This window comes from Beta vulgaris, chromosome 4 (assembly GCF_026745355.1).
Source record: "Beta vulgaris subsp. vulgaris cultivar EL10 chromosome 4, EL10.2, whole genome shotgun sequence".
NCBI lineage: Eukaryota > Viridiplantae > Streptophyta > Magnoliopsida > Caryophyllales > Amaranthaceae > Beta > Beta vulgaris.
Window position 1 is genome coordinate 10,363,765 of NC_079205.1, and position 26,990 is coordinate 10,390,754.

The window sequence follows — 26,990 nt, forward strand, 5'->3', positions numbered from 1 at the left end:
AACTCTATAAGAAAACTCCATGAGTCCGTCGAGCACTAACCAATGTCCAAAATTCCACCATCGCACACAACACTCTCCAGAATGTTGCGCTTTGATAATTGCATTTGTCATGACTATTTTAGTGTAAAAGCTCTCAACCACATCGATCAATTCAATACACCCATCACTTAAAACTTGAAATTTACAAAGACTTTATTATACCGACCAAACAAATTAATAGACTCATTCATAAACACCATTTTTTCGTAATAGTTTCAGATTTTTAATGACACCATTTTTTTTACTACATAATTTGACTATGAAGTCGAGTCTATAGTGAGAAAATGTTTAAAAGAGAGTAAGAGAGAAGCTAAGAAAAAAATCCAACAAAAAGATATACAAACGGACTAACCTTCTTACTTCTTACAGTGAATTTTGGGCAGTCCAAAGAGAAGCAGCGCCAAAAGTAGTAGCATTTCCACTAGTCACTACTCACACAAGTGACGCTTCCGAATTCCCTCCGTACCAACATTTTCTCTCTCTTCCACTTTCTCTCAATCTTCTCACTCTCTAACTCATTCACTTTCTCCATTGATAACTTACTTCATAATCTTCTTGTAAGGGCACTTCTTTTTCCTCTTTTTCTTGTATTTATATTCACTTGCATTGCTCTTCTTTTCATCATTTTTTTTTCTCTATTCTTGAATGATAGTTTCAGTTATTGTTAGTAATCGTTTCAGAATCTTTTTCATTTTTGTCTTCATTCACTTTCTTTCATCTTCGTTTTCTTCTTCTTTAAAGTTTAATCACTCAAATGTAGCAGAAATTGCTTTTTTTGATATTAAGTAGTTCATCAATTATGTTAAAAATTTATCTTGAAGTTGGGTTTTTTTTAATTTGGTTTACTCTTGTGCTTAATCTATTTTATTAATTTGGGAGTGTAATTTGTTTAGTACCGAATAAAGAAACTTTTTTTCCCCTTAATTTTTGGGGTTTTAATCCTCAATTTGGTCAATGTATAACATTGCATGTTACTTTTTTCTACTCTTGCTACCTTTGCTTGATAGTATAGTTTGTCATTGAATTTTTTTTTCATAGCTTGATTGGAATGTATAGTTAGAACCTAGAAATCTTACTCTCATGTATGGTACTCTCTCCGTCCCAGTCATCGAATATAGTAATGTGGGATGGATGAAAGTGAGAAGTGCAAAAAGTAATATGGGACGGAGGGAGTACTCGATAATTTCTGAGTTTTTAACACTTCAATGAAGTGATGATGGTTAATGATGTGAAGTTATGTGGGAATGAATGATTAGGAAACTTTTGCTTCTTATCTTTGAGGTTTCTATTGTATGTCCTGTTAAAATGATATCTTGAAGTTGGTGTTGTTTGTTTATGTTCCAGGAAGGGCACATGTTGATTGACATTGTTGATTAACTTAGTGGTTCTAGGATTGCTGTATCTGCTGAGTTTTCAATTTCATGAGCTTTCCATCATAATTCTGACCTCATAAGGTATAGTATTTTACTTTTTCTGACATTCTTAATTTCTTATCTCTGTGCAATAATGAAGCGGGGTAATTGATATGTGCAATGCATAGGGTAAATTAACTTGCTTTGCTATATGCTCTGATGTGTAGTTTTTTTTTTTGACAAGGATGTGTAGTTAATGTATTCTAGTTATGGTCCACAAAAAACAACAATACTGAGCAAAAGGTTGCCTTTGACAATGTGGGTTTTTTTTTTTTTGATATTTTGAAATGTGGGTTTATGTAGATATCTTGAGAATCTTATTGTATCTTGATGGCTCTTGTGACTTATGATTTATGACAATTGGGAAACATGCTTGCTTGCATTTCCACCTCTTAAAATGCTCTTTACATCTCTTTCAAATTGCATAGTTGCCTTAATCATTTGATGCGAACATTTGGTGTAGTTTGGTCTGATTATAGTGAGATAGGAAGGGAAAGTGATACAAATACAGTAAGATAGTAACAAGGAACACGCATCATTCCATTGCATATATTTTTGTAAAGAAAGAGGAAACTTTTAATCAACTATTAGTCTCTATTTTTTTTATCATACTCTTGTACCTATGTCAGGGTAATTTCCCTTGCAATTTTTTTTTGAGAGGAGGCGCTTTGACTTTGTTCTCAAATCTTGATGCTTGTCATGCCATGCAAAAGAGAGTTTCTCCTACAACTTCATGCAAGAAAGGGGAATAGGTGGTAGGTAGACCTGCTAGCAGGTGTCTGTAAGCATGTTATGTTCTGTCACAATTGAAAGGCCTCAGTCCCCTTTGTTTCAATGAGATGTTAGATAATGAAGCTCTTACAGTATCCAGTAGGAATTATTTCCCCCCCCCCTTGTAATGGCTGCATTGTCTGTTCTCCATCGGATGACCTTGCTTTTGGCTCCAGAGTAGCTTACGAGGTCCTTCACTGTATTGCGTTTTTTATTTGTTCATTTTGTCACAGATCCTTATTCATGGAGGCGCTCAGCTCTTGCAATTCATCTATGGATATGGAGCTGCTGCTTGAAGCTTTTGGTTCTTCATTTTCACTTGAAACTATATCATCCGCTTACTCCCAAGCAAGTCGTAATGTGGAATTGGCAGGTGTCATTCTTTATGAACTACAGGGAACTACTGCAGTGTCCTATGAATCCAAAGATGGCATGGATGCAGCTTCTACATCATCATCTAATCTTATTTCTGATGGTACCTCAAAATATCAATATATTGCCGAAGAAAGTGTTACAGGTCTTTCAGTAAACAACGCTATTTCTGGCATTTCTGGAGGACAACATTTGAAGTCAACAAATGCGTCTTCAAAAATTCATTCATTTGATATGCACTCGAACAAATCATTAGCTGCCTCACATTCTAATACTTGGAAAGATGATAACATGCATGGCATGGATGCAGCTTCTACATCATCATCTAATCTTATTTCTGATGGTACCTCAAAATATCAATATATTGCCGAAGAAAGTGTTACAGGTCTTTCAGTAAACAACGATATTTCTGGCATTTCTGGAGGACAATATTTGAAGTCAACAAATGCGTCTTCAAAAATTCATTCATTTGATATGCACCCGAACAAATCATTAGCTGCCTCACATTCTAATACTGGGAAAGATGATAACATGCATGCAGACATTGAAGATTTTCTTTTTCAAATGCTAGGAGATGGGTTTCAACTTGACATGAAAATGATACATGAAGTTCTTGGTGAGTTACATATTTAGTTTTAATTTACAAGCTTGTTTTTTCCTTTCCCAAACTGATCCATTGTCCTTTGGAATATCCGAGCTTCATTATTTTGTATTTTAATGCATATCTGCCTTACATAGCTGAGATGTTCATTTTCTTGAATCATCTATTGTATTAGTGGTAGGCTATAGGTAATTGATTGATTTCTACACAAGGCAGCACGATTAGCTATTTTGATGGCAAAAACTTAATTATAGCTGACCCACTTAGTGAGTTAAGATTTCATTTATACTTCCATAGAAGTACTACCATTTTTGTGCTTCTATATCTATGTTACTCTTGACTTCGCATTTGGCTATCACAACCGTTTCCACATGACACTACAAGCAATTGAGCTAGTAACAATCCTAGAAGATACTGAAAGATCCAACTCCACTCCAAAACAATCGAGAAAACATTCTAAGCCAACTTTAGTCATCATCCAATAAGCCAAAATTAACATTACCAATTTTTTGGATTTTAGGTTTTATAACCATAAGTTTCTTATTGCAATTCTTGATGATATGCCAAAAAACCCAAAAGATAAATGGAGCAGCGAAGACCCTATGTCAAATAGAAGATGCAAATCTGGAATCTGAAATGTAGCAGTACTACATTTACAAATAACCAAGGAAACCTAGATTCGGGCCGCGTGTCAACTGTTCCAAGGGTCTGATTCACCACAGCCAAAATAATCAAAACATAGGACACAGGGACATCGTCCTAAGTTACTAGGATTATTCAAGATAGTAAGTCCTTCTCTCTCTCGACCTCTTTTTTCCAGGGGGTGGGGTGAGGGGGAAGAAGGGGCTTCTTTGCTTTGGGGTACTGGTGATCAAGTCTGATAAGTATGTGTTTGAGATTGACCCTCTCTAGTGTTTCTTGAGCATTGCTTTTTTTCTTTTTGGATAATTTTTGCATATCTATGGGCAATTTTGTGCATTAAAGGTCAATCGGATCTCCTTCAATTCAATTTCACTTATCTTGTTTACTATTCTACATTTGTACTAACTCAAAGCAATACTATGATGTTCTTTACATTTGACTCCTTGATTGAGTACATTTACACATCTGTTGAAGGAAAAATGCTATTGTGGAAACTTGAATTGCGTACGAGATAAATTGTTATTGCTAGCATTCTGGATCCAGTCTGTCACAATTTGCTTGGATTTATGTTTATAGTTCGGTTGGTGTTGAACAATATGTTTGATTTGCAATCATAGAGGGAAGAGAAAGGGAAAGGAAGGTAGAAAAGGGAAAGGAGTGTGGTTGAAATGTGTAAAGGGTCATTTTTTTCCCCCCTAAACTTTTTAGATTTTTTTCGAAATTTGCTAAATTTTTCTGAAATGTTTGAATTTTGAACTTTTCTTGATTTTTTTTAGAATTTTTCTCAACTTTTATGAACTTTTTTTTTCGATTTTCAATTCTTATACTTATGTTTCTTAGCTTTCCATAACTTTTACAATCTTCCCTAATTTTTTTTGAAAATAAGCTTGAGCAGAACCTGCCCAAAATGTGTCCAATATTATGAGGATTTGTTTTTATGTTGGAAGGAATACAGATCGTTCCAATTCCTCTCCCTTCCAATCACGCATTGTATATTCGAACAAGGGAAAGTGGACCTTTACTCTCCCTTCCAGTCTGTTCCCACATTGTAACATCGTTTAATCACCATTCGAAGTACTCTTTTTTTTTTTATATAGGATTGAAGTTAAGTATTAGAGGCTGATGTGATGATCATTTTCTTCTTCTGCTCTTTTTTATTTTCTCTGTTGAATTTTCTACTGATGTGATTCTGGTTTCCAATTTTTAAATAATGTTGTAAATTTGCACTTACTCCCCTCTCAGAGATTTACTTATATATCGAGTTGCTTTCGGATCTTGATTTGTGTATAATGTGTGGAGCATGCTGAATTTGCAGGCCTCTGTGGATATGATCTGGAGAAGGTGAGCTTACATTTATTAATAGGTGGAAGATATAGGTTCAAACTTTATCTTTGGTGTATCTATCGTCTTTCTAACATGCATATAATTGCTGTAAGTCCTTATAGTTTCCCATCTTTGTGCAAAGCTGTGAGATTTGTTGCAATCAAGACTGTTTTAACATTGTGAATGGTTGTACTGATTATATCATTCACAGCTTCAAACATCAAGACTAGTATTCAAAGCTATTTCTCATATACATCATTAATATGTCATCACTTGAAAATTGTTCTCTTGGCAGAAAATCCTGTCATTCTCATTGACTATACTCCTCTCTCGTTTACGCTATCTTTTGTTTGCCACATGAACTGAGGGTATTGTTTTTAAGAAATCTGTAATCTGTAATGAGTCTTCTAATTGAATAGTTATATAGTAATTTGTTTATGTTAAACTGATAAATATCTATTTAGTAGGTTTCCTCTATTGAACTTAAGGAATATTAGACAGTTTTGGTACAAGCTTAGCCAAAGACTGAATGATCAATAAGGAGTTCATAATTTTTTTTGAACATATCTATTTAGGTAGGTCTTCTATATTGTTTCTTTCTGTCTCCTGCCTCCTCTCTCTCTTCCTCCATTTTGATTTTTTTAACTTTTTAGAAATATAGAAGAGAGAATGTTGCTACTCTCTTTTTGCTTCTCCCTTTTATTCTCAGTTTGAGAGCATATTTTGCATGCATCAGATGCACTTATTATGCTGTCCTTGCTTTCTTTTGAGTGTGTATGATCTTGTGTAAATATATTTCATTAATGAATCTTGAACTTTTGTTCATATCTTTTCTCTTGCAATTTATATCTGGATATGTACAGGCAGCTAGAAAAATTAATGTTTGACACACTTGGCATTTGTAGACTACAACCGTGCATCCTTTCTTTTGTTGTTTTTTTCCGGAAGGAGGGGGGGGACTTGAAAAGAGTTGTTGTACAATGTTCTTTCTTCTTGACATGAATTTTGATCATTGTTTACTCCCCAAGTCCCTATATATGCGCAAAGAGATAGTTAGTTGTCTACAAGCTACATTTTGGACCAAAATAATCCTAGGATGGCATCTGAAGCATCAAATGAGAAAGAGGACCCGCAAAACTTTTTCCTCCATATTTGTGGACAACCAAGAACTTTTAACAAAATTCTTTCCCTAGCAAACCAAATGAAATTCTATTATTACGTTGAATTATTGCGTTTAAGAAATTGTGTTTGTGACATTTTGATACTCCGGTAAACCTAATTTCTTATTTGGCACGTTTTTGTGTACTCTTATTTTGTGATCTGAAGTCCAAACATATGGGGAATCCGAATAGGTAATCATGTCCCAAGTTCCTCTTTTTTGCCCGTACTCGCTCTGCCTAATTTCCTTCTGTTTTAGGGGTGTATCACACACCATATTTGGGAGGTCAATGGTGGAAGATAATAATTATTCTAATTCTTTTTTAATCAATACTTCGACATCTTAAAACAGGGAGTCATTTACTAATCTTGTAATGTAAGATTGGTCATCTAATGCTTTCTGTTTCTTGTTTGCAAAATAGAGTATGGAGACACTTGTTGACCTGTCAGCTTCAAACCTTGAGAAGAGTGATGATGTTGTAAGCAAATCTGCTGAAAAAGTAAGCTTTGGCCTCCTAAGAAAGAATGCCATACTGCTCTTTTAATAAAACTTTTATGCTGTTTCTTTTTTGCATATAGCCAGTATAACATTTGTCTCCTGTAACTGTAGCTATAAATTATTCTCTCGTTCGTTGTTGTGTATTACAAGTTACTATTTGCATGATTTACATATACATCAAAATTGTGCTGCACATTGCCGGTAATTCTTCTGAGAAAGTTTTACTTTACATCAAGATATTTATTGACAATACGTGATTGAGGATTATAGTTGTGTAAAGACAGTATTCTGCTGATACTTTGGTCTACTTGGCAAGTTGGCACTGGCTATACACTTGAAGCTTTATGTTCTGTTTATGTATCGGTTCTATCCAAGCAACGTTATTGAAGAATCCCTGCATTATTAGAAGTGCAAAGAGTTGAGAGTAAACATGCAATTCTCGTTAAATTTAATGCCATGATGGATGTGGTTTGGCTTCAAATATATTACATGTAAGATTTAAAAGGAAGTGGAGCCTTTGTGTGGATATGTTTTGGGAGTATCAACAGCAATGCTGATCTGCTGATTCACTAATAAATTTATTTCCTCCGAACTGTGTGCTTCTGACTAAGTGGTGAGGCAGGGAATCTTCTTTTTTTGTATACGTTGGTGGGGATACCTCTGTAATAGGCTTTTTTTGTCTCTAAAGTCTAGTAGGCTTCATTTTCTTTTCTATTAGTTTGCACTTTTGTTCCCTTTATGCAGGGCTTGGGATAAATACAAAAGAAGGAATTTTTTTTGGATATCAGCCTGCTTTGCTATTTTGGAGGTTCCTGTACCTTAAAAGGAATAATGTGAACTTGGAGAATAGGTCCAGTCCACCTTTTGCAGTATTTGTGGGACATCGTAGTCTATGTAGTTATCCTTTGGTGCTACTTGTCAGTATTTGTGGGACAATTTCCTTTTCTTTCCGTGTCATTATAGGGAGATTCTGGGGTTACCCTTTAATTATGTAAACTGTGATTGGCCTGCTGTCATTTCCTATTGATTACTGAAAGAGAGGCCTTGTCTCTGCTATAGTGCTTGCTATTTCTCTTAATAATGGAAATCTTCCTCATCTAAAAACAATCTTCACAATTTATGCACAAAAGCCTTTTGCTGAAGCAATCACATTTGAGATGTGAAATTGACAATGCAAATTGATTTTGAAATAACTGGCACTTGTTCAGACAAGAGTAGATTAGCAGATGTACTTATGATGATCATGGTAGTTGTGGTCTCATCTATTTTTATGTCTTTAGAAGTCGTTGAATATAGGACTGCAGCATGACGGTTAAGTTATAAAAGGTTTCTCTTCAAAACTCTGTGTTAATTAGTTTAGTATATCCTCAACATATTTCTAATATATAAAGATTTTCTCTTTTTTGGTTCAATTTTTTTTAAAAATGATATCATTAATCTTGTTATTATAATACATACTAGTAATGGAAGGTGGAAACAATCATAATGTTAATTCTATCAGGCTATGACCCATTATCTAGTCTACATTCTCTTTATGCCACCAATGAAGAAAATGACCATTGCCATTGTTCATGGCCATAGCTCTAGTCATTGTCTGAATCTTTGAGGATTGGCAATCTCACTCCCTTCATCTTCCTCAGCCCAATTATTGCTCTTTATTCTCCTCTTTGTCCATCATGGTAACCTTTTTTTTTTTTTCTCAACGTGGCCTTTTGGTACCTAAAGGTTCATAACCACAAGTCAAGCATAGCTAAGGCTAACACCTTTGGCGCATTTGCCTCTTTACGACCACTGAAAAAAATTCGAACACATGATAGCAATCTATCATCTGTTTTTATGTAACTCAAAATAGCCAATGGTGTTGGTTTTGTTATATTCAAGCTATCCGCTGAAAAATCAAAAATTAACACATTCCCTTTTTTGTAGTTTCTGTCACTAATTTAACTTTTGACAAGGAAGGCGTTTTAAAATTAATTTTTTTAAGCTTAACCATTTCATGATAAGTTCTTGTAAATAATGGAAACGGCTTGATACTGATCTTCGTAACGAAAGTGGAGGTTTACACATTTGTGATTTCTCCAATATTTTTTATACAGTTTCTTTTACTTTATTATCGGTTCTAGTGGTTGTGAATTTTTGATCTTTCCCTGTTTCCATTTTCCAAAGATCTCTATGTTGGAAGAAACTGAAAAAACTAGGATTAATGTTTACTGTTTTATGAGTAATGGTAAAAGGACATATCTTCCGTTATATAGAGTACTTTGAGTTAGAATGTCTTTAAACTACTCCCTCCATCCCATAATATAGTGCTTGTTTCCTTTTTGCACGGTCTCCAAGACGTACCTCTGACCTTTGATATCTCCAATTTTGTGCTTGATAAAAATATAAAAAATTGATATTATGAAAGTATACATTGAAGCAAACCTAGATCCCACATGAGTATATTTTTTTGTATATATTAATGAAAATATTTAGTCAAAGATTTAAAAGTTTGACCTCAAGAAAGAGAAACAAGCTCTATATTATGGGATGGAGGGAGTATCTGTTAGCTTTATGAGCATATCTATTTTCTGAATTATATATCTCTTCTTTTCAAAATTCTTTTGCATGTTTATTTTCCATTACTTTGCTGCTCCATAGGTTTCTGTTTTATGATGTAGAATATCTTTCTCTTTGACTCTTTATCTGAAATCACAGATTAAACAGTTGGCAATGTGTAGATTGAGGAAGCAATAGTCCACGTGTTTTCCTGTGATCCGTAACCATTTTGCAATTGTTTCTACATTAGAAAGATCATAACTGTATTTGTCACAATGTATTTTGCATGCAACTTTTATACTTGAGCTAAATGACTAACATACTTTTCACAATTTAGGATTTAAGTGATGATTTGTCAATGATGGATTTAACATTTACTATCGAACTCATAACCTATACAAAAGTTTTTATTTTGTGCCTTTGTGGAGTACGCTAAAAAGTAATTTATTTAATTATAATTACTGAACTTTTAATATAGGGGTCTCATTGTATGCAGATATATGATTAAGAAGAAATAACATTTGACTTTTGGAATCATAAAATTCTTTTATTGATTAGGACTTTTCTTATCTTATATGGTGTCTAAGAGTAGTGAAAAGAAAAACTACTTGAAACGTGGATATGCTGTTACTCAGTGAGCTTAGTTAAAGATGTGCATTACATGCGCAGTTGAACAGTAACCTGGTTTCATTAATATGTTACTTAAAAACTTTTTTTTGCTCCCCATAATTGTGAATTATAAATGTCCATCATGAGCTTTTATCATAATCTACCTGTCTATTCTATCATGTTATATATAAAAAAAAAAACAATTATTCTAGATATATAGTTTGACGTATAGAGAATTATCCTGGAATATTGATATTATCGTGTATGTCTATTCTCATCTAGATTCTCTTTAACAATCTCAGGAGATGTATCTGAAGATTGGCTCATTTTCTGAGAAGTCACAGTCAGGTTCTTCACTAAGGTTCACCATGTTTCTGCATTCTTTGTTCATCAACATTATCTTACCTCTATACTGCCTGTTGCTTCACCCTCCCCTTCTCTACCTCTCTCTCCCCCTATTTCGTGTATCGATGTGTTCCCTTTTTTTTTCTTTTGGGGTAGGTGGGTGGGTCTTTATATTCTTATATCGTGAGTGGCGATGGCTAATTTTTTTGGTTTTCTTGCTTATACAGTAATAATAGATTGGCGAAGCAAAAGGGAAAAGAATCACGCAAGAAAAACAATGGTAAATATGATCTGCAGCAGGAAATTCTGGGAGCACTATTTGCTGCTCCTGAAAGAGTGGAGGAGTTACCTAAAAAAATCAGTGCCAGACCCAGGGGGCCAAGAACGTATGGGAGAACTGCTGTTGAAGTTTCAAAAGAGACTGAGATTGAGCAATCATTTGTCGCTGTGAAACCATTAGCAGGTCGAAGTGAAGGTAAGCCACTGCCTGTATATACGAACTTGGTAACTTGCTCTATAACCTAAGAGAAGACTACAAATTGCCCTTATGTTATGTTTTTAGTTGATGACACTTTTTATATACTTCCTCCGTCTGCTTCTAGACTTCTAGTTGAACCATATTACTTGAATTAATTGTACCATTATCTTATTTGGAAACTTTTGGTCCTTCAATTTACATGACTACCCTTGGTACATGGCATGGTCCAAAACAATTAAACAACTTTCTCTCTCTAGTTTTACCAAAATCACAAGGGTTGTTCTGTAAATTCACGCTCCTAATTTTCTCTCCTTAATATTTGTGCCAAACGCGGAGGAAGTATGCTTTTCAAAAGCAAGGGGAGCTGCAATGGTTCTTATTGTGGTATCACATTTGCTCTTCTGTGCGTACTTGTTTTGACACGAAGATTTCTAGAGCTGATTTTGTAATAGTATGAGGTTAAAGGTTGTCCTGGGGCTCTACTTATTCAAGAGAAAGAGGCTGAACATGGGGCTGAATTGCCAGTGCAAAATCCCTTTGGTAAACACCTTTGGTCGAGCGAGCATAAGGCCAGGCGGGTGCTCGTTTCATATAAGATGTAAATAGAACTCGTTCATCAAACTTGAGGTAGCAATAGGGCTCTTTGTTTGGTATTAGTTGTGTGTGCTTTCATTCTCATTCTTTTCCTTAATTGATGAGAACCTCTACAAAAGTTTCCGAAAGTCACCTTTCAATTTAAAGTCGATTTTGCACATTTCTCGCCATCACTAATTTTTGTGTCCACTACCTAATACTCTAGTTGAAGACAAAGAAGATGAGAATAGCTTCCCAGTACTCCGCCAAGCTGTAAAGGAGCATTGGTCAACTATGAAAGAGTACTACAAAGCTGTGAGTAAATGAAACCAGTACTTGCAGCTCTTTTACTTTGTCTTCCTACATGTTTTTGTTTGCTTTCAGTTGTAATTTTCTAGGAGGTGCCATGTGCTCTGTTTTACTCTTCTTTTATAATTGTTATTTTTCAGTTATATTATTATGCACTATTTTTTTTTTTACTACATATTCTTGCCCCTTTTTTTTCCTTTGAGAGGTGAGTTATCCCTTCCTTTTAGTTTTTTTGGGGGGGGGGGGGGGGGGGGGTGTGTGGAGAGAATGTGTATCAGATGATGTGAAGTATAACATTTTCTAACTAATCTTCTTTCCTGACAGGCTACTGATGCATTTAATGAGGGAGATCAAGTCCGAGCTTATAAGCTTATGGAAAAGGTATTGTCCTTGCTCTGGTGTCTAATTTGTGGTTTTAGATCACTTTGGGTGGCTTTCAATTGTTATGGCCTAAATTTCTTGCTTACGGCATATGCTTGGATTGAAGGGAATGTATTAGGGGGGGGGGGAGAAGAAAAAATAAAGAGAATGAAGGTCGATGGAGATGGTGGTAGATGCAATAAGGTAGAAGGGCTGTTGGCTCAGAGGGACCCGGGAGACCAGGCATGTTTGGGCCAGGTGCTGCACCACCTTCACCAGGCATTAGATATGAGAGAAGAATGGAGAAATTACACTTTCCTTATCAGGGTAATAGTTAACCACCATCTCTCTTAGGGAAGTGTACTACCCTTGAAGGAGGGTAATGGTTCCCCATTTCCCCCCTTCCATCCCCCCTCTCTTGCATAATCAAGATATATTCCCTCCTACCACTATCTAATCTGATCTTCATCCTCTGTAAGATTCTCAAAACCCCTTTATACACTACTCGCACATAAGCATTCCTTTAGTATCTCTACTACGAGGCTTCCCTATGCTTTAAGTAGTATTCTACAGCTCATGTAAATTGTTTAGTGTTTATCACTATGTGAATCAGATTGTATTGTCTTTCAAGCCAAATCAATTTCTAATTTTACTAAAGTTGCTTCGGCAAATTGATCGTGCTTGTGGCCTTTATTTATTTATCTGAGTTCATTTATCTTCATAACATGTATCTTTTTTATAGTTCTGTCTTCCAATATATAATATTGATTTTTTTTGGCAACTTCGACATTATTATTACAGCACTTTTCTGATATATGGTAATGATATAATTAATTCAGGCTAGTGGTGGATGTTCGATTTTTTTTACAGCATATATTGTACCCAGCAGCAATCCTGTAGAATCAGTATATGCTGATCTTGTATCATGGTGTCTTTACTGCATAATATAATATTTAATCTATTTTGTGGGCCTGGTTCAGGGTCAATTCTTTAACAGGAAAGCACGAGAAGCTGATGAAAAGTCTGGACAGAAGCTTTTGGAAAGAAGGTTTAGCTCGGAATTCGGATTGGTCACTGCTGTTTCATCACTTCATGAATGTCACTCCATTTTCTGGGGTCTAACAAGCTTAATTTTGTGTTGTAGAGACGAGGAAATGTTGCTTGATATTAGTACTCTTGAACCAAGAGAAGCCATTAAACTTCTGAAGCTTCATCTCTCTAATCTTGCAGGCATCTCAAGTAAGTTGCAGTTGCTACTTGCTGCCTGTTGGCCCAGTCTATTGGAAGTAACTGTGTATGTTCACATTATGGGTTTGCATTGTTCCAGCTATTCGCTATCTTAAGATCACTGTTGGGGATGATAGTGGAGAGAACAAGAAAGTTTGTCTTAAACGATTGGTATGATTTCTCTCAATGTGCTTCTAATGCATAAAGATCATTGAAGTATATCAATCCGGGAAAGTTAGTTGTGCAAGTGACTGCAATTGTTCTATTACAAATCGCTACTTCATTTGTTTATTCATTTACTTTTGTTGATAGCCAAGTTCCCAACGAAGTTTTCTTGCTAGGGGCCAGCAAACTAAGAGCCAGACCTTAGGGCACAAATTAGTTTGCTGTCCTCTTTTGCGCAAGAAAAATCGAGATTGTCGCAACTCACATGGCTCTGTGAAAACTGGCCTGTGGTAAAGAATAGCTAATCTTTGATATGTGGCAGCCTAAATGCCTACAGAATGGCAGCCTAAGCGAGTAGGCAAGACAGATCTAATTTGTATGATGTCTAAGATTATCGGTCTTACGTATTTGTTCATTGATCTATCTGTTACACGACAGTTATATGATTCTAGTTGTTTCTTGTGAATGCAGGTTTTGAAACTTCTAGAAAGGGAATCTATTGGGTGGACTGAAGCGGAGAATGGAAAGACAATAGTGATGCAACTCGATGAAATCAATCCTAAGAGCTTGAGCTTCACCAAGGAGTAGGGATTTTAGCTCTCATGTGTTTTGCTTTATTTAAACTCTAAAACTTACAGTTTAATGATCTTAAGCTCTTTCTTTATTGGGAGTATGTAATGTTGATGACTATGTTGGAATGGCTTTATATACGGGCACCTGCAGACCAGATGCATTGCAAATCTTTTCTTGTGTTCGATGTGTTTCTGTTTTGACTCCGAAATATGGTGCCACAGACATATAACCTGTGTGACCAGATCAAGCCTTCCGAGAACTCATGGACTCTTCCGGCCCCACTTTTAGGCACAAGTTGTTGCCTCACTTCCTGTAGAATGTGATTTACACTCGTTCACCACTTGAGCAAAAGAAGAAACTAAAAATATACTCTTGAATGTCCAATATTGGAAATAACATTAAAGTGGATGGAAGTGTAATATGAGATTAAAGAATTAGCGTTGTGGCTGCATAGGTCGAGACTAGATCAAAAGCTTTCCATGACATTATTACTTAATATTGAGTACACTAACTCAACTCTGTCTTTCTCTCCCCTCTAACCTCCATTCATCCTCATTCATCCTCTTTCTTGACTCTAGAAGACATGTTTTCTAACTAGCTTCAACTCTAAAATTAACCAAAAATTGGGAAAAATAAGCGTTTTGACATTAATTGGACCCACCTGTGCTTACCAACTTTCTCATATTTGGTGAAAGCAATTAGAGATCCTAAAAGTTAAAAGGCATCAGTATTGATACTAGCATTACCTCAGTGCTTCCATAAAGTTTTTCATCTTGAAAATGTATGCAACTTAATTCAGCTGATACCAGATTTTGCAATAAATAAGTGTGATAGACAATTTAATGTGTTTTTTGAATTGTTTTTCTTATGATGCAAGCAGACCTGGTTATTGGATAGGGTAACCCAATGGTTAAAGGGTTAGGATAAAATTTATAGGCTTTATATTGGACAGGGTCATTATTAGGCCAACAAAAAAAACCCAATAATTTTGAAAAATAAAATAGATTTTTTAAATAATATTATATGTACTGAATTGTATCCATTTATAATCACTTTTGGCTCTCTTTGTTCCTTGTTTTTCTTGTCCGTTTACTGGCCCGCCCATTATCGACCTGTTATCGGCCCACTACCCGTTTGGCACAACCCGCTATCGGCCCTCTATGATGCGACCCTCTTAAGACCCGACCCCCTTCCGACCCGCACGACCCTGACCCACCCCGCCCAATAACAAGGTATAACTACAAGTTTAGTTGAGTTCTCTTACAAAAGAAAAAGGGATTTAAATTCCGAAGAACTTAAAAACATAAACTTTTCAATTTACAGGATGATGGGGATTGTTTTTAGTAGGAAATGTAGTTATATTAAATATATACTAATAATACGTGCAGGTAAAGTTGGGCATACTGTTCTTAGAATTTAGAAGAAAGAATCTTAAGAGTTTCTTTAACACCAGAAAAGAACTAAACTTTGATTAAGGAGCAACTATTACAAATAGCATTCTTTCCTTTAAGACCCCAAAAATTTCCTTCTCTGGATTTACTACCTTACACCATCCCTCATTACTCCCATTACAAAAGAACTATAAAATATCGTTGAAGATCCAAAACCCTGGGCTACAATAATTTTCTAGCAATGATAATAAATATATACATAAGAAAATAATAAGCTCATGGACCTAGCCTTGGCAAATTCCAAGTGACAAGCTTCTTGCTCAAAATTCAGAGCTGTGAGAAAACCAGACTGTTCCTTTTTTGTGGATGCATCATTGTGTTAGTCTTTGGGTCTCGTTTTGATCATTAAGAGTCTCGATTAGAAGGGAAGGTGCATACTGAGCATTTCCCTGGTGTTCTTCGGCATCTTGGCAAAACGAGAGAATGATAGTATCTATCGACATCTCCACCACACCAAAGAACAGTGTGGCAACAACATAACCCAGGACCCAACATGCCTGCAAAAACAATGATATCACATTACAGTTTAGTAGATGTAGCGCCTCAACCATTTATAAAATGGCAGTTATATATACTTGAAGAGGAAAAAAAGGGGAAAAATCATAGTCGTGCATGCAACTGATGAGGAAAGGACACAGTTTGCTTTGAACTCCTAGGAGGAGAATGGAAAATTTGTTTAATGTGCATTACACTGTTTATTACTACTCCGTTTGTTCTTTCTTGTTCTTCCTACTGTTGGAATGTTTTGGTCAAAACAAAAATGGATGGAAGTAAACTTAGATTATGACAACGAAACATCACTAGCAATTATAGGCCCGTTAAGTATCATTGTCAGTTTTCAGTTTTTGGCTTTATGATTCTCAAAGTTATATGAGATAGATTGTATAATGAAATAAATAAAGTACCCAGTCTATCCTTTTTTTTTTTTGGAGTACCCAATCTATCCTCATCATGTATATCTTGGAAACTGTCAACAAAAAGATTTGGAGACTACTTTTTCTGATTTCATATATTTGTTTTTACTTTTTAAAAAATACCAAAAACATAAAACAAAAACGAAACATATTAACAATCAGTGCCAAAATTGCATAAGCGGATAAGGCATTATATGTTTCAGGAAACCTTTTTTAGTTCCCCAATCATTTATCTGTGTGAGACAAGGTTTACACACAGCTACAAGTGAAATGACATACCAGCACTGGGAAGAGAGGAGAAGAAATCTTGTTGTGGGAGGACTTGTACTTGTGAGTATCCAACATGAGAAATCCGAACAAGGTGCTTGATAAGCTAACACATAATTTTCCAAGAGACAGAATGACATCTCCGATAACATTAACCTTCCCTATTCTTAGAATATTATTCATAATCAACTCCGTTGCAATAGCAGATGACTTGAAGAAGCTTTTACCTGTTATGGCAATCTGCAAACAATAATTGCTAGGTAAGAGACTCTATTATGCCGAAAAAGTTCGAATTCACAGGTCTCAAACATTACTTACTCTCTATAATATAAAGTCACCCACACGTTTGGAAATTGAACTTTTGACGGTCTATTGAGTATTTTCTAATACAATTCAAAGTTGTCATTATATTTTGAAAGAAATCAATGGCTAAAGTTGAATCTTGATTGATAGTGTTGGTACCTTATTAGGACTAGGAAGGTGTAAATCGATTCTTCATCTTAACCACATAGATTTCAAAATCATGTCACCTAGACAAGAAATGAGACTGTTTACCCGGATTATATTTCATATAAAACCCACAAGAATTTCGAAGAATTCCTGGTTTGGTCTCTGAAAGCGGTCAGTTATGAGCTCCTGAAGCATCAAAACATGACTCGGGTCACGGGTAGGTTTAAAAAAGCTAAACCAGGACAAGGATGTGAATACCCTGAATATTATATACGGAAAAAGCTACATGCTAGAGAAAATGACCATAAGCTACTCGTTTTAGCGAATGTTACATTCAACTCTCCACATTTGCCAATAGCTAATGAGTTTGGTCCAAATAACCAGGTCGAAATAATATCTTCCTTAATTTCTGTAGCATTAGATGGTAATCTAGACTGCGATTGCATGACTTTACCATTCAAACTAAGATGAGAATCTCACACAAGTTGCTTTGCTACAGGTGAGCATTGGTCTTGGTTTACAGTGAAAGAACATGCTCCCGTCTCTAGAGGCTGAAAGCTGTAAATCATATATCACTATAATATCACCAAATAGTTACTTGGTAGTCGGTAAGGTGACGACCATCATACATCTGATAATAAATATAGTAGCTCAAACAGATGATGTAACATCCTGGAAAACTAAACCTCATTGAAAATTAAGCCTCTGCAGCATTACTCCTGGTGAATTTCTAGTTTTGTTTTAAGATTTCAATACTCTATGACATTGATTGGATAATGAACTTAACATCAGTCGTACTTACAGTAGTTTTGTGAGATGAGAACAAAAGCTAAAGCTACTTCTCCATAGTTTTCAGAAACTTGATTTTAGTTTTCTAAAGAACTAAAAGCTAATACAACAAAAGTGAAAGAGCAGTGAACATCTGAAAATGCAAACCACCTTATATAAGTGTATGCCAAATATCTCGAGTCTTGTCAAGGATCTCTCTTCCCGTACGTAGGAAGGGAACTTAACAGCTCAGATAAAATTATAAACAATTAAACATAGATTCCAAACTTACCATTATATAGGCATTGCGATTCACAGATTTGATGGTCCACTCCACACACTTCAAACACCACTTAGAAGAATGATGAACCATCTTCCCAAACCAATTTTCTGGGGCAGTGTAAGAAACTTTCAGCTTGCGTCGAATTGACTCAAGTATAAATCGAATTGATTCCACAAAAGACAGAACCAGGGAGCCAATAGCAACAGAACCCAAGCTATATCGGGCTAGCCTTTTCATTGACGCAAATACTGATAGAAATGGGATCTCTGGCTGCAAAATGCAAATACTACTAGTGAGTCTAAAAGACTGTGCACTTGAAAATTGCAGTCGCTATCAAGTGAAAAAAACATTCATGTTATAGTGCAGTTAATATTATGTTTCCATGCAGCCCAGGTCAGAAATCTGAAAAAATTTTGAGCATGCTACCACCCTCCAAGTCCCCCAATACACATAGCCACACCCTTAAGGGAAGTATGACTAATAGTATTAAGTAGTAGGTCATACATTCAATGAACACGGGCAACAAAAGGTCCTTCTTTGGAGATGCATGATCCACAATGACTAGTCACCCTTATATGGGTAAGCAAGAGAATACAAGTTTTCTAATTGTATGTTTGAAGAATAACAAATAACAATTACACAATTATAAAGTACATATGCCAGCCATGTCACAATGAGCATCAATTGCTACAAATTTTACTAATTGGTCACATACCGATGTATCACCACGAGCCCAATAATAAGAAGCAACAGAACCCGCGATGACAGTGGATGAACATGCTATGAAGAAATGTGTTGCCCAATATCCACCAAACAAGTGGAAGAGGATGGCAATTCCTATGTGAGGGGTATAATGAATGCTGTAACCACAACATCGTTCACAGCTGACCCGTTTCGAACCAAGATCGTAGGCACAACAGTTCGATTCACAATTATTTTGACGAACCTCTCCAGAGCTAAATAAATGGAAAGCAGCAGATAACCAAATCATGTAGAAGATCGCAAGTATGGCATATGGTATAATTGGAAATATCATAAGAGCTTGAACTTCTCCTATAACCTTTGCAGCAACCTGGAACATATTCAGGCAACTTTTCGTCAGTAGAGAGCAAACTTTTTGTCAGTAGAAAGCACCCTTATATCCTATGGGCCTTATCTACATATTCCATGTTTGTCTTGGCCTAGGTAAAGAAGGACCTAAAGTATCTAATTCAAGCATCCTTTGGTCCTTTTGTAAAATTTGTCAGTCTTACCTGATTGGCTTATTTATAAGCCAATTGCAGAGAATTAATGTTTGGCAATAGAATCAATAAATGCATGCATAGCATTAGCTAATACCTTAAAAATTATGAAGATGTGTCTAATACTTAAGTACTATTTGCCATTTCAAAATGATCCTTCTCAATGAGACCTCAATCCCCCCCCCCCCAAAACATATATATATATAGAATAACGTTCAGGTGAGGACCCTCGTGTGAAAACGTTAAAACAGTAGAATAGTAATTATGTATTCTTCTAAAGAATTGGCCCCTCAAGGAATAAAATGGTTACAATTTAGCAAAAGTAGATGAAATGTTGGTCAAGAAGAATTACGACAAAGTGTTGTGACATTCTCAAACAAGCATTGTTCTCACGGAAAATACACACACATATGTATATTTAACCTCTTTATATAGGTGCATTATCATTGAAATAAAGTGCCTCAGACATATCATGCAATTTTGAACACTATTCTCAACTTTGGCACAATAAGATATACCCACATAAACTTCAAAAGTCAATAAGTGATTTTCCTATCATGGTAGAACGAACAAAGCCAAATCCCAATATGGATAGGACTCATAGGAGTCACAAAGAGGACTCAATTTTACAAAATGAAAGTTATCTGAAACTTTAAGATGAGAGTTCTATTTTCTGGACCATTTGAGATCAAAATATATGGGAATTTCAATCTCCAGGATTAATTACTCAATATCATAGCACATGAAAGCAAGTGACTTTACTTGCCTTGAGGACTGATGTTGCCATAAGGATGCGTCTAACTATGGCAATAGATGCAAGGATGGCAATTCCCGCAACAGCGGTCATCAAAATAGCAACAGCACGAAGATGAGTCAACTCCTGATACACAAAAAAGATGTTCTAGTAAGGAACTTGGCTACTAGCAACAGGAAAATGGTAGTTAATGGAACAACCCACAGATCCCATGGGGAGCACTAGCAAAGATGTACATCCTCCCAAGGCAAACAGATGCTTTTAAGCCATTAATGAGGCAATTGATGAGTTTTATAAAACAAGAGGCGCACTTCTTACCTTAACTTGTTCCGAGGTAGGCAGGCAGCACAGTTTCATTAGTCAGCTATTGCAAGTTAGAGGGACCAGGTCCAATATCTTTGAAACCTTCCCTACTAGTCAATTGATTAGGTTTAGTGCATGTGAGAAGCAAATTTGTTAACTCTACCCTAAGGAGGCAGCATGACATGATCAACAGCTGCCCCCATGTTCAATAACTTTGAAACCCTCCCCTCTTTCTCCTACTCCTGCAGATTATATAATCCCCTTCCTAGTCCTCATTATTTCTGGAATCACAATGTTACATATTTTTCTCTTTTTGCAACATTTCACTTTTTCAAAGCAACTGAGAGCTCATGTTCTTTTTTCTTTTTGTCTATTTTCACAAACCTCCATCATGTTTTTCACTCATCTTAGCCACACTGGTGTAGAACATTCCATGGATTTTAAGTTCCATCTTCTCAACCTGTCAGTTGCATATGGTGCCTTCAAATTGACAGTGGTCACTTTTTCAAAATCAATGTACCTTCTGATGTGATCACCAGAATTCTACGAACTCTTTTGAAATAAGAAAGATGAAGTAACGCAAATTACAAACTCTAAAAGAGATTTGCAGCTCAGAATTCACATCTATAATCTTTTAGGCTTATTTCACACTAGATATTAGCTAGCGTCTGCTAGCCTCGTGCTCTTCTCCCCAGAAGTAAAAAAGAGAAAACTTACCCTTCCATAGACGTGAACATATGGGTCATGCTCGCCAACAATGGGTGTAACAGCATCACTCCCTATCCATCCAGCTGTAAATGGCAAAGTGAACTATCAAATGTATGGAATAATCAACCATAAACCCCCAGAAATATATATATATAGTTTCTATATTTATAATTTTAAATATTCTTAGTTATAGATAATTGCAATCGAAATTTCAAATTTTTAAACAGAAAGGAATGGTTTACAATAGGATAGATTGCTAACCTTTTAGATAAAAGAACATTGTAACTGATATTATGAGAATGTTGAAAAGTACGACTGTTATCCATGGCATCCCAGAAACAAAATGTCGAATAAGAAGCAGCCAAATAACTGACAAGAAAAGTGGCAGGATTCCACCACAAACAATGAGTACTGGCCATGCCTTTCCAATATCAGCCATGTATCTCTGCAGACAGCACATATTTAAACCACTAATTTGACAAAATGGCCATGAAGTGCATGAACAATCAGAACAGCAGTAGCGAAAAGGTAAGTATAAAAGTATGACAGGCTCTTAACCACATTCATGCCACCATTCCCAATTAGCAATGGTCCAAAAGTCACAATGTCAGATTCAACTTAATTTGCAACCTTTTTTTCTGTCTAATCTGGCGTATCAGTCATGTCACATTCTGGCACCCAAGCTTAAGACACAATGTACATTGGTGACTTCTGTTATCTGTCACTTTATATACCATGGTAATACCATCTTGAGGAAATACATGGATGAGGTTCATAGGGAACAATATGAATACTCATAGGCACCAAATTTATTGCACTTGATGGTTTTTCATGAATCTTTATGATCAAAACATTGATGATGGAAGATGAGAAGGAACCCTTATTCTATTCTCAAATTTAATAGGTTGTGTTTTTATATAAGATGCAAAACCCAGCGAAGATAATGTGACTTTACAGTTTAGACTGTCATAAACGGGGACAATACACTCTAAACAAAAAGGCCCCTTTACCTTTAAAACAGCAGATCGTGAGTTCATTGTTTTGTGAATTAGATTGTCTATCTCGAGGCCCTCGTTGATATTTACTCCTCCCATCTGCTGCCAATGCCGTAAAGACATATTTGATGGGCGAGCTATAAATTGACAACTCCAGAAAACTACAAAGATAAAGGCAAAAGAAATAAATTCAGGGAGTATTCAAAGGTATCTAATGGATACAAGAATATAATCTCAATTGAGAAAGACATGACTCCATGAGCTGTAGACATCAATGTAAACCTTTTGCTTACCATTAACACTGGGGTATATGACAGGATAACAAGGCCCCTGAAGTTGAAGAGAACTGTTCCTCATATCTGGGGTGAGGAACTCAAAATAATCATAGTTCCTGTCAATCCACTCATCTAGACTGAGATGTATATCTCCATCAGGGTAATCACATACCCAATTAAGGGAATCTTCAGCTGGAATAGGACAATCTAGCAAACAAATGCTCCTTGCATCAGCAAGCTTGAATGCACTGTTCTTCAATCCACTTTCATACACCTGGTTAGGGTTTACCCAATATCTGAGTTCCAATTCATGGAGATCTCGATGCGCATGCTTTTTACCACATAAATTTCCCTCATAATCCAATCCATAAGTCAACCTGGAAAAACAACGTAGTACTACTTAAAACAATTAAAGGCAGCTGACAGCTTGAAAAAAAAACATTTTTATTAAGTAGTAACAGAAAAGAAGGGGGGGGGGGGGAAGGATGTAATAGAGACTAAAGAAAACTTTTAAGCAAACACACACATGAAGGGGGGAGAAGGAAGCTCCAAGTAATGCAAGCAAAAATCTAACATGGACAGTTCAATCTCGGATTAGAATGAATGCTTTCATGCAGCAGGAGACCTGTGTATCTCCTACCCAAAACTTCCACAAACTACTAGCACTGCAAAAATTGAATGATCATAAGGCTCTCCACTATCTAGACACCATCTTGTAGGTAAGCCTCATTCGAACATTTGATCTTAGTAACCAACCTGACAGACACGGTAAGCCATAGAATAATATTTATCTCTTGGTGTATAATTGCATACCAGTTTCTCCAGAGATATTGTGACATCACCTCTAAGCTTGTTATAGAGCTTAGACATTAAAAACATGTCTTGCTCAGTCAGTACGTTCCTATTAAACAATTCTACAGACCCCAAATCTCTTATCATTCATGAAACCTGCACAAAAACTTCCATGGAATGTGGATCTTTTCCCTGATGTAGTAGCAACAATCCACGACCTTGAGTTTGTCTTACCTTTAAAGAAAGAGACCATAACGTCATTCACTATTTTACTGTAGATGACTTCATTTTAAAAAATAAATTCTAGCTGTCTCGAGGAAGCATACTCCATTTCAAGCCATTTAGCTGGAAGTTCCTAAAGATCCTGCCAATAGATATCTCCCACGCAACCCTTACTCAACTTTGACCACAGTATAGGCAACAGGAAAATAGAACTCCAATGTGTTTGCATAGAAGATAATGCAGTTTTAATAAACATTAATCCTCCTACCCAGATCAAAGACTTGCAATCCAGGGCTTAGTTCTGTCGATAATGTTAATAATCAAGGCGATGATATTGGTGCTAATATTGATTTCCTAGTAGAAAGGGAAGCACCAAGGCATTTGAAGGGAAATTAGCCGCATAGATAACCCATATGATCCAGAATCTCAAGCTTCACTGAACCCTAATAGCATACAGGAGCAATATACCCACTTGCAAGACTTAAATCATGCTTTATAGCATATTAGCAGTAATGATTTACTAGCAGAATACGTTTCTGGCCAAAAAAAAAGTCCAAATTCTCAATCTCTTAGGAGGAAAGGAGCATCTCAAGGCGCGAAAGCAGCTTGAGAAAATCAACCACTAAATCTTCCATATAGGCAAATGTGCTTGCTGTCCCCTTTTCTTATTAATGACATCCCACATTTTTCATCACTAATCATTCAGAAATCTTGAGGATAAATAAAGCAACTGCCTCTAGTCCCTTGCCTGGTGCACTACCTTATGAGTAGGACGTCCAGTATCAAAGTAGATCAACGAACTACTTAAGCTTTTTCAGAGATTTGAGGATTTTGACTGCGGAACCAATTAGTAATTGCACAGAATTAAGCCTAGAAAGATTAGATCAATAGCATAATCCGGTAGAAAAGGTTATTAGTATCAACTGTGCAATGGAGGCGAGTGAAGCAACAGAATATACTGCAGCGGCAAGTAATGAATCCAAAACCATGGCCATTGCCTAACATAGAGCTCAAGAAAGTATTAGGGAGGAGAAGTTAGGCTCCAGAATTTTACAGGAAAAGTGCAATTACATCACAAATTCTTCAAAAGAAATTACACTGCTGCATTCCGAACTCTCCACAGCAAAACCTTGGAGTCCTTGGACATGGAAAAGAGACCATCTGCTCTCTTCATCCAAGCAACCGACCAACAAATCACACCCTACCCTAACCACCCCAAAATATAAATAATAAACCTTGGGAAAACTACTTGAATTCTATTCTTACAGGGAACTGCTACCAATAAAAGACAAAAACATCAGTGGCACAAACTAGTTGAGTGAATTTTCTCAACCATGCCTTCACAAGTCACCATCACTCAACCTAATCAGTCACTAACAACAAGCTAATACAAAGGTACCAATAGCTTAGAACGTTTAAATCTTAGATCTTCTCCACACATTGACTTGCTTACTTTTCAGTTCCAAATGAAGAACACACATTCCACATGGCGGCGAAAAAACTACTATATCCATCACAATTCACAATTGTCAATGCAAAATGTACAGTACCCCCTTTAAACCCCACCCTTTTAGAACCCTTAAATCAGACCCCAAAAGGAAACAACCCATTGAACCCAAAGCCACAAAAAAATCAAATAATCCCACTAAAATCTCATCCTTGTATCAAACAACAGCAAAACAAAATGACACAATAATCTAACAAAACACCACAAATTCAAGAATTTACCATAAAAGTGTTACAAACTAAAAAATACATGCACTCCAAAAAAGGAAAGTAACCCATTAATGTAAGAAACAAAAAAGTGAAAATGAGAGATTGTGTTATGAATTTACCTAAGTGGGTTTCCTTTGTTAAATCCAAAGCTAGAATTAACAATCATAGAAACCCAAAAAGCAATGAAGATAACAAGAAACACCACATCTCTACATTTCCTGTTTTGCCTAATAACTCCACCACCCAGTTGGCCGCCATCGCTTGATGGGTACCTTCCTATCACTGGCCCCATTGGCCTCATTCTAGAGAGAGAAAATTGGCAAAAAAATTGAAACAAGGGTTTTCTTTTTCCAGGGGGAATGAACACTGAGCTTAAGTTCAAAGAAGTAATGGGGAAAGTGTGAAAAAAAAGCTACAACCAAAACAAAAAAAGATTCTTGGCTTAAAGAACCAGTGTTTATAGGTGTACTTGCAGAGTTACAGTACCAGCATTAAGTAGAACTAGCTAGTGTAGGAGTTAATTTTTACTTTTTTTTTAACAAAGCTAAAAATGAAAATAAAAAGGTTGCAAATTTAGTGATTTGTGACAAAGATTGTTAATTTTACACTTTCTTTGTTGTTTCTTTACTAATTTACCGTTTCTTTTGTTACTTTTTGTAATCATGTTTGAGACAAAAGATTTAGGGAATAAAGAAAATGGTAAATGGTCAGAAGCAGAGACCAAAGTCAGCTTTGACAGGCGAGAGATAGGCAATTGGACAGTGATATGCCGTTTTCACTTTTTTATATGTGCAATTTCATTGATTTGGGTTTTGTAATAGGAACTATGGGGTATATAATAATTTAAGCCCATAAGATCAAGTTTAGATTTGGGTTTTGTGTCTTTTTCTTATTCTCCTTTTTCTAGTCTGATAGAGACATAGAGTAAGTGTTATTAAAAGAAAGTGAAGATCTATTAGTCACCCTAATGATGGTAAACAAAAATAATAATTTTGCTTTTTACACTAGAATCAAACATATCTATCACTGTAATAACATTATTGACATAGGCTTAATAAATTTTCGCCTTTTATTTTCTTGGTAAATCTTGAAGTTGCTACGAGGTATTCATCAAATAAATCGCTATTTTAAGTACAATTTTTCCCTAACAAAGTCGTTACTTCATATATCGATTTGTATTAATGACCTTGCCAGGTGATTTTTTATAAGAGACTTGAATTTCTCTAAATACAAAGCCATAAATCTCTAATTGTTGCATCTTGCACGAAAACGAGCTTTGCAACTCTATAATACACATCACATGCAACAAATTGTCCATACATGCTCGGTACTACAATCAAAAGCTCTAAAAGATTTTTGTATTTTTACAACATAATTGATCCGAGGAAGGAAACAAGAGATATATTAATAGAAAACTATTATTTAAGGTAGTGAATACAATAGTTTTTTTATTGAAATCGCTACCTTAGTTTTCGCTCGGTATAATATGGTTTCATTTTATTTATTTTTTGTTATTTTAAAAGTCATGATATATGTCTTATAATGGATAAAAATTAGTCAAACTTATTGGAAACATGATGATTTTGAAAACTGATAACTAAAAAGTAAAAAACCACTTTTTCTAGTATCCTATTTTTTTTTAGTTTGTAGAAAACTAAAAACTTCAACTAACACACACCTTAAGTAATGATTTCAATATTGGATTCACTGCCTTAGACTATAAGTTTAATCAGGAAAAAAGACTGTGATGTAGCTAGTGATAATTAAACCTTCTTGGATAGAATCCATGATGTAGTAGCAATCTAATTTTAGATGCTTTGTGCATTCATGATACACTGTGAGCTATATAGTCTGCAG

General features: G+C 35.7%; 2 protein-coding genes across 3 annotated transcripts; one reads left to right on the forward strand and one right to left on the reverse strand.

The window, feature by feature from the left end:
- The first annotated feature begins 398 nt into the window (after nt 1-398).
- On the forward strand, nt 399-14,163 carry LOC104907737 (putative nuclear RNA export factor SDE5). Of its 2 annotated transcripts, XM_010696711.4 has the most exons (13): nt 401-596; nt 1,384-1,493; nt 2,456-3,210; nt 5,153-5,178; nt 6,741-6,818; nt 10,267-10,325; nt 10,537-10,784; nt 11,587-11,675; nt 11,994-12,050; nt 13,010-13,077; nt 13,174-13,268; nt 13,357-13,427; nt 13,893-14,163. In XM_010696711.4, the coding sequence occupies exons 3-13, from the start codon at nt 2,466-2,468 to the stop codon at nt 14,007-14,009; spliced, it is 1,653 nt and encodes a 550-aa protein (XP_010695013.2). In that variant the 5' UTR covers nt 401-596; nt 1,384-1,493; nt 2,456-2,465; the 3' UTR covers nt 14,010-14,163. The 2 variants fall into 2 exon arrangements, with proteins under 2 accessions (XP_057250145.1, XP_010695013.2); XM_057394162.1 differs by lacking the exon at nt 13,893-14,163 and having other exon boundaries at nt 399-596; nt 13,260-13,409.
- A 1,269-nt stretch (nt 14,164-15,432) lies between these two features.
- LOC104907736 (choline transporter protein 1) lies at nt 15,433-25,653 on the reverse strand. Its single transcript, XM_010696710.4, has 10 exons — nt 25,253-25,653; nt 22,422-22,780; nt 22,144-22,289; nt 21,395-21,578; nt 21,143-21,216; nt 20,135-20,248; nt 18,843-19,199; nt 18,137-18,397; nt 16,639-16,866; nt 15,433-15,942 (listed from the first exon to the last, which is right to left on the reverse strand). The coding sequence occupies exons 1-10, from the start codon at nt 25,432-25,434 to the stop codon at nt 15,757-15,759; spliced, it is 2,091 nt and encodes a 696-aa protein (XP_010695012.2). The 5' UTR covers nt 25,435-25,653; the 3' UTR covers nt 15,433-15,756.
- Nucleotides 25,654-26,990: the final 1,337 nt, after the last annotated feature.

Excerpts from the sequence above, each read along its gene's own strand:
- LOC104907737 (XM_010696711.4), top strand. The coding sequence starts at position 2,466 with ATGGAGGCGCTCAGCTCTTGCAATTCATCTATGGATATGGAGCTGCTG. Across the intron at positions 5,179-6,740 it reads GTGGATATGATCTGGAGAAG|AGTATGGAGACACTTGTTGA; the intron begins GTGAGCTTACAT and ends TTTGCAAAATAG. Across the intron at positions 11,676-11,993 it reads TGAAAGAGTACTACAAAGCT|GCTACTGATGCATTTAATGA; the intron begins GTGAGTAAATGA and ends CTTTCCTGACAG.
- LOC104907736 (XM_010696710.4), bottom strand. The coding sequence starts at position 25,434 with ATGAGGCCAATGGGGCCAGTGATAGGAAGGTACCCATCAAGCGATGGC. Across the intron at positions 22,781-25,252 it reads AACAAAGGAAACCCACTTAG|GTTGACTTATGGATTGGATT; the intron begins GTAAATTCATAA and ends TTGTTTTTCCAG. Across the intron at positions 21,217-21,394 it reads AATGTTCTTTTATCTAAAAG|CTGGATGGATAGGGAGTGAT; the intron begins GTTAGCAATCTA and ends TGCCATTTACAG.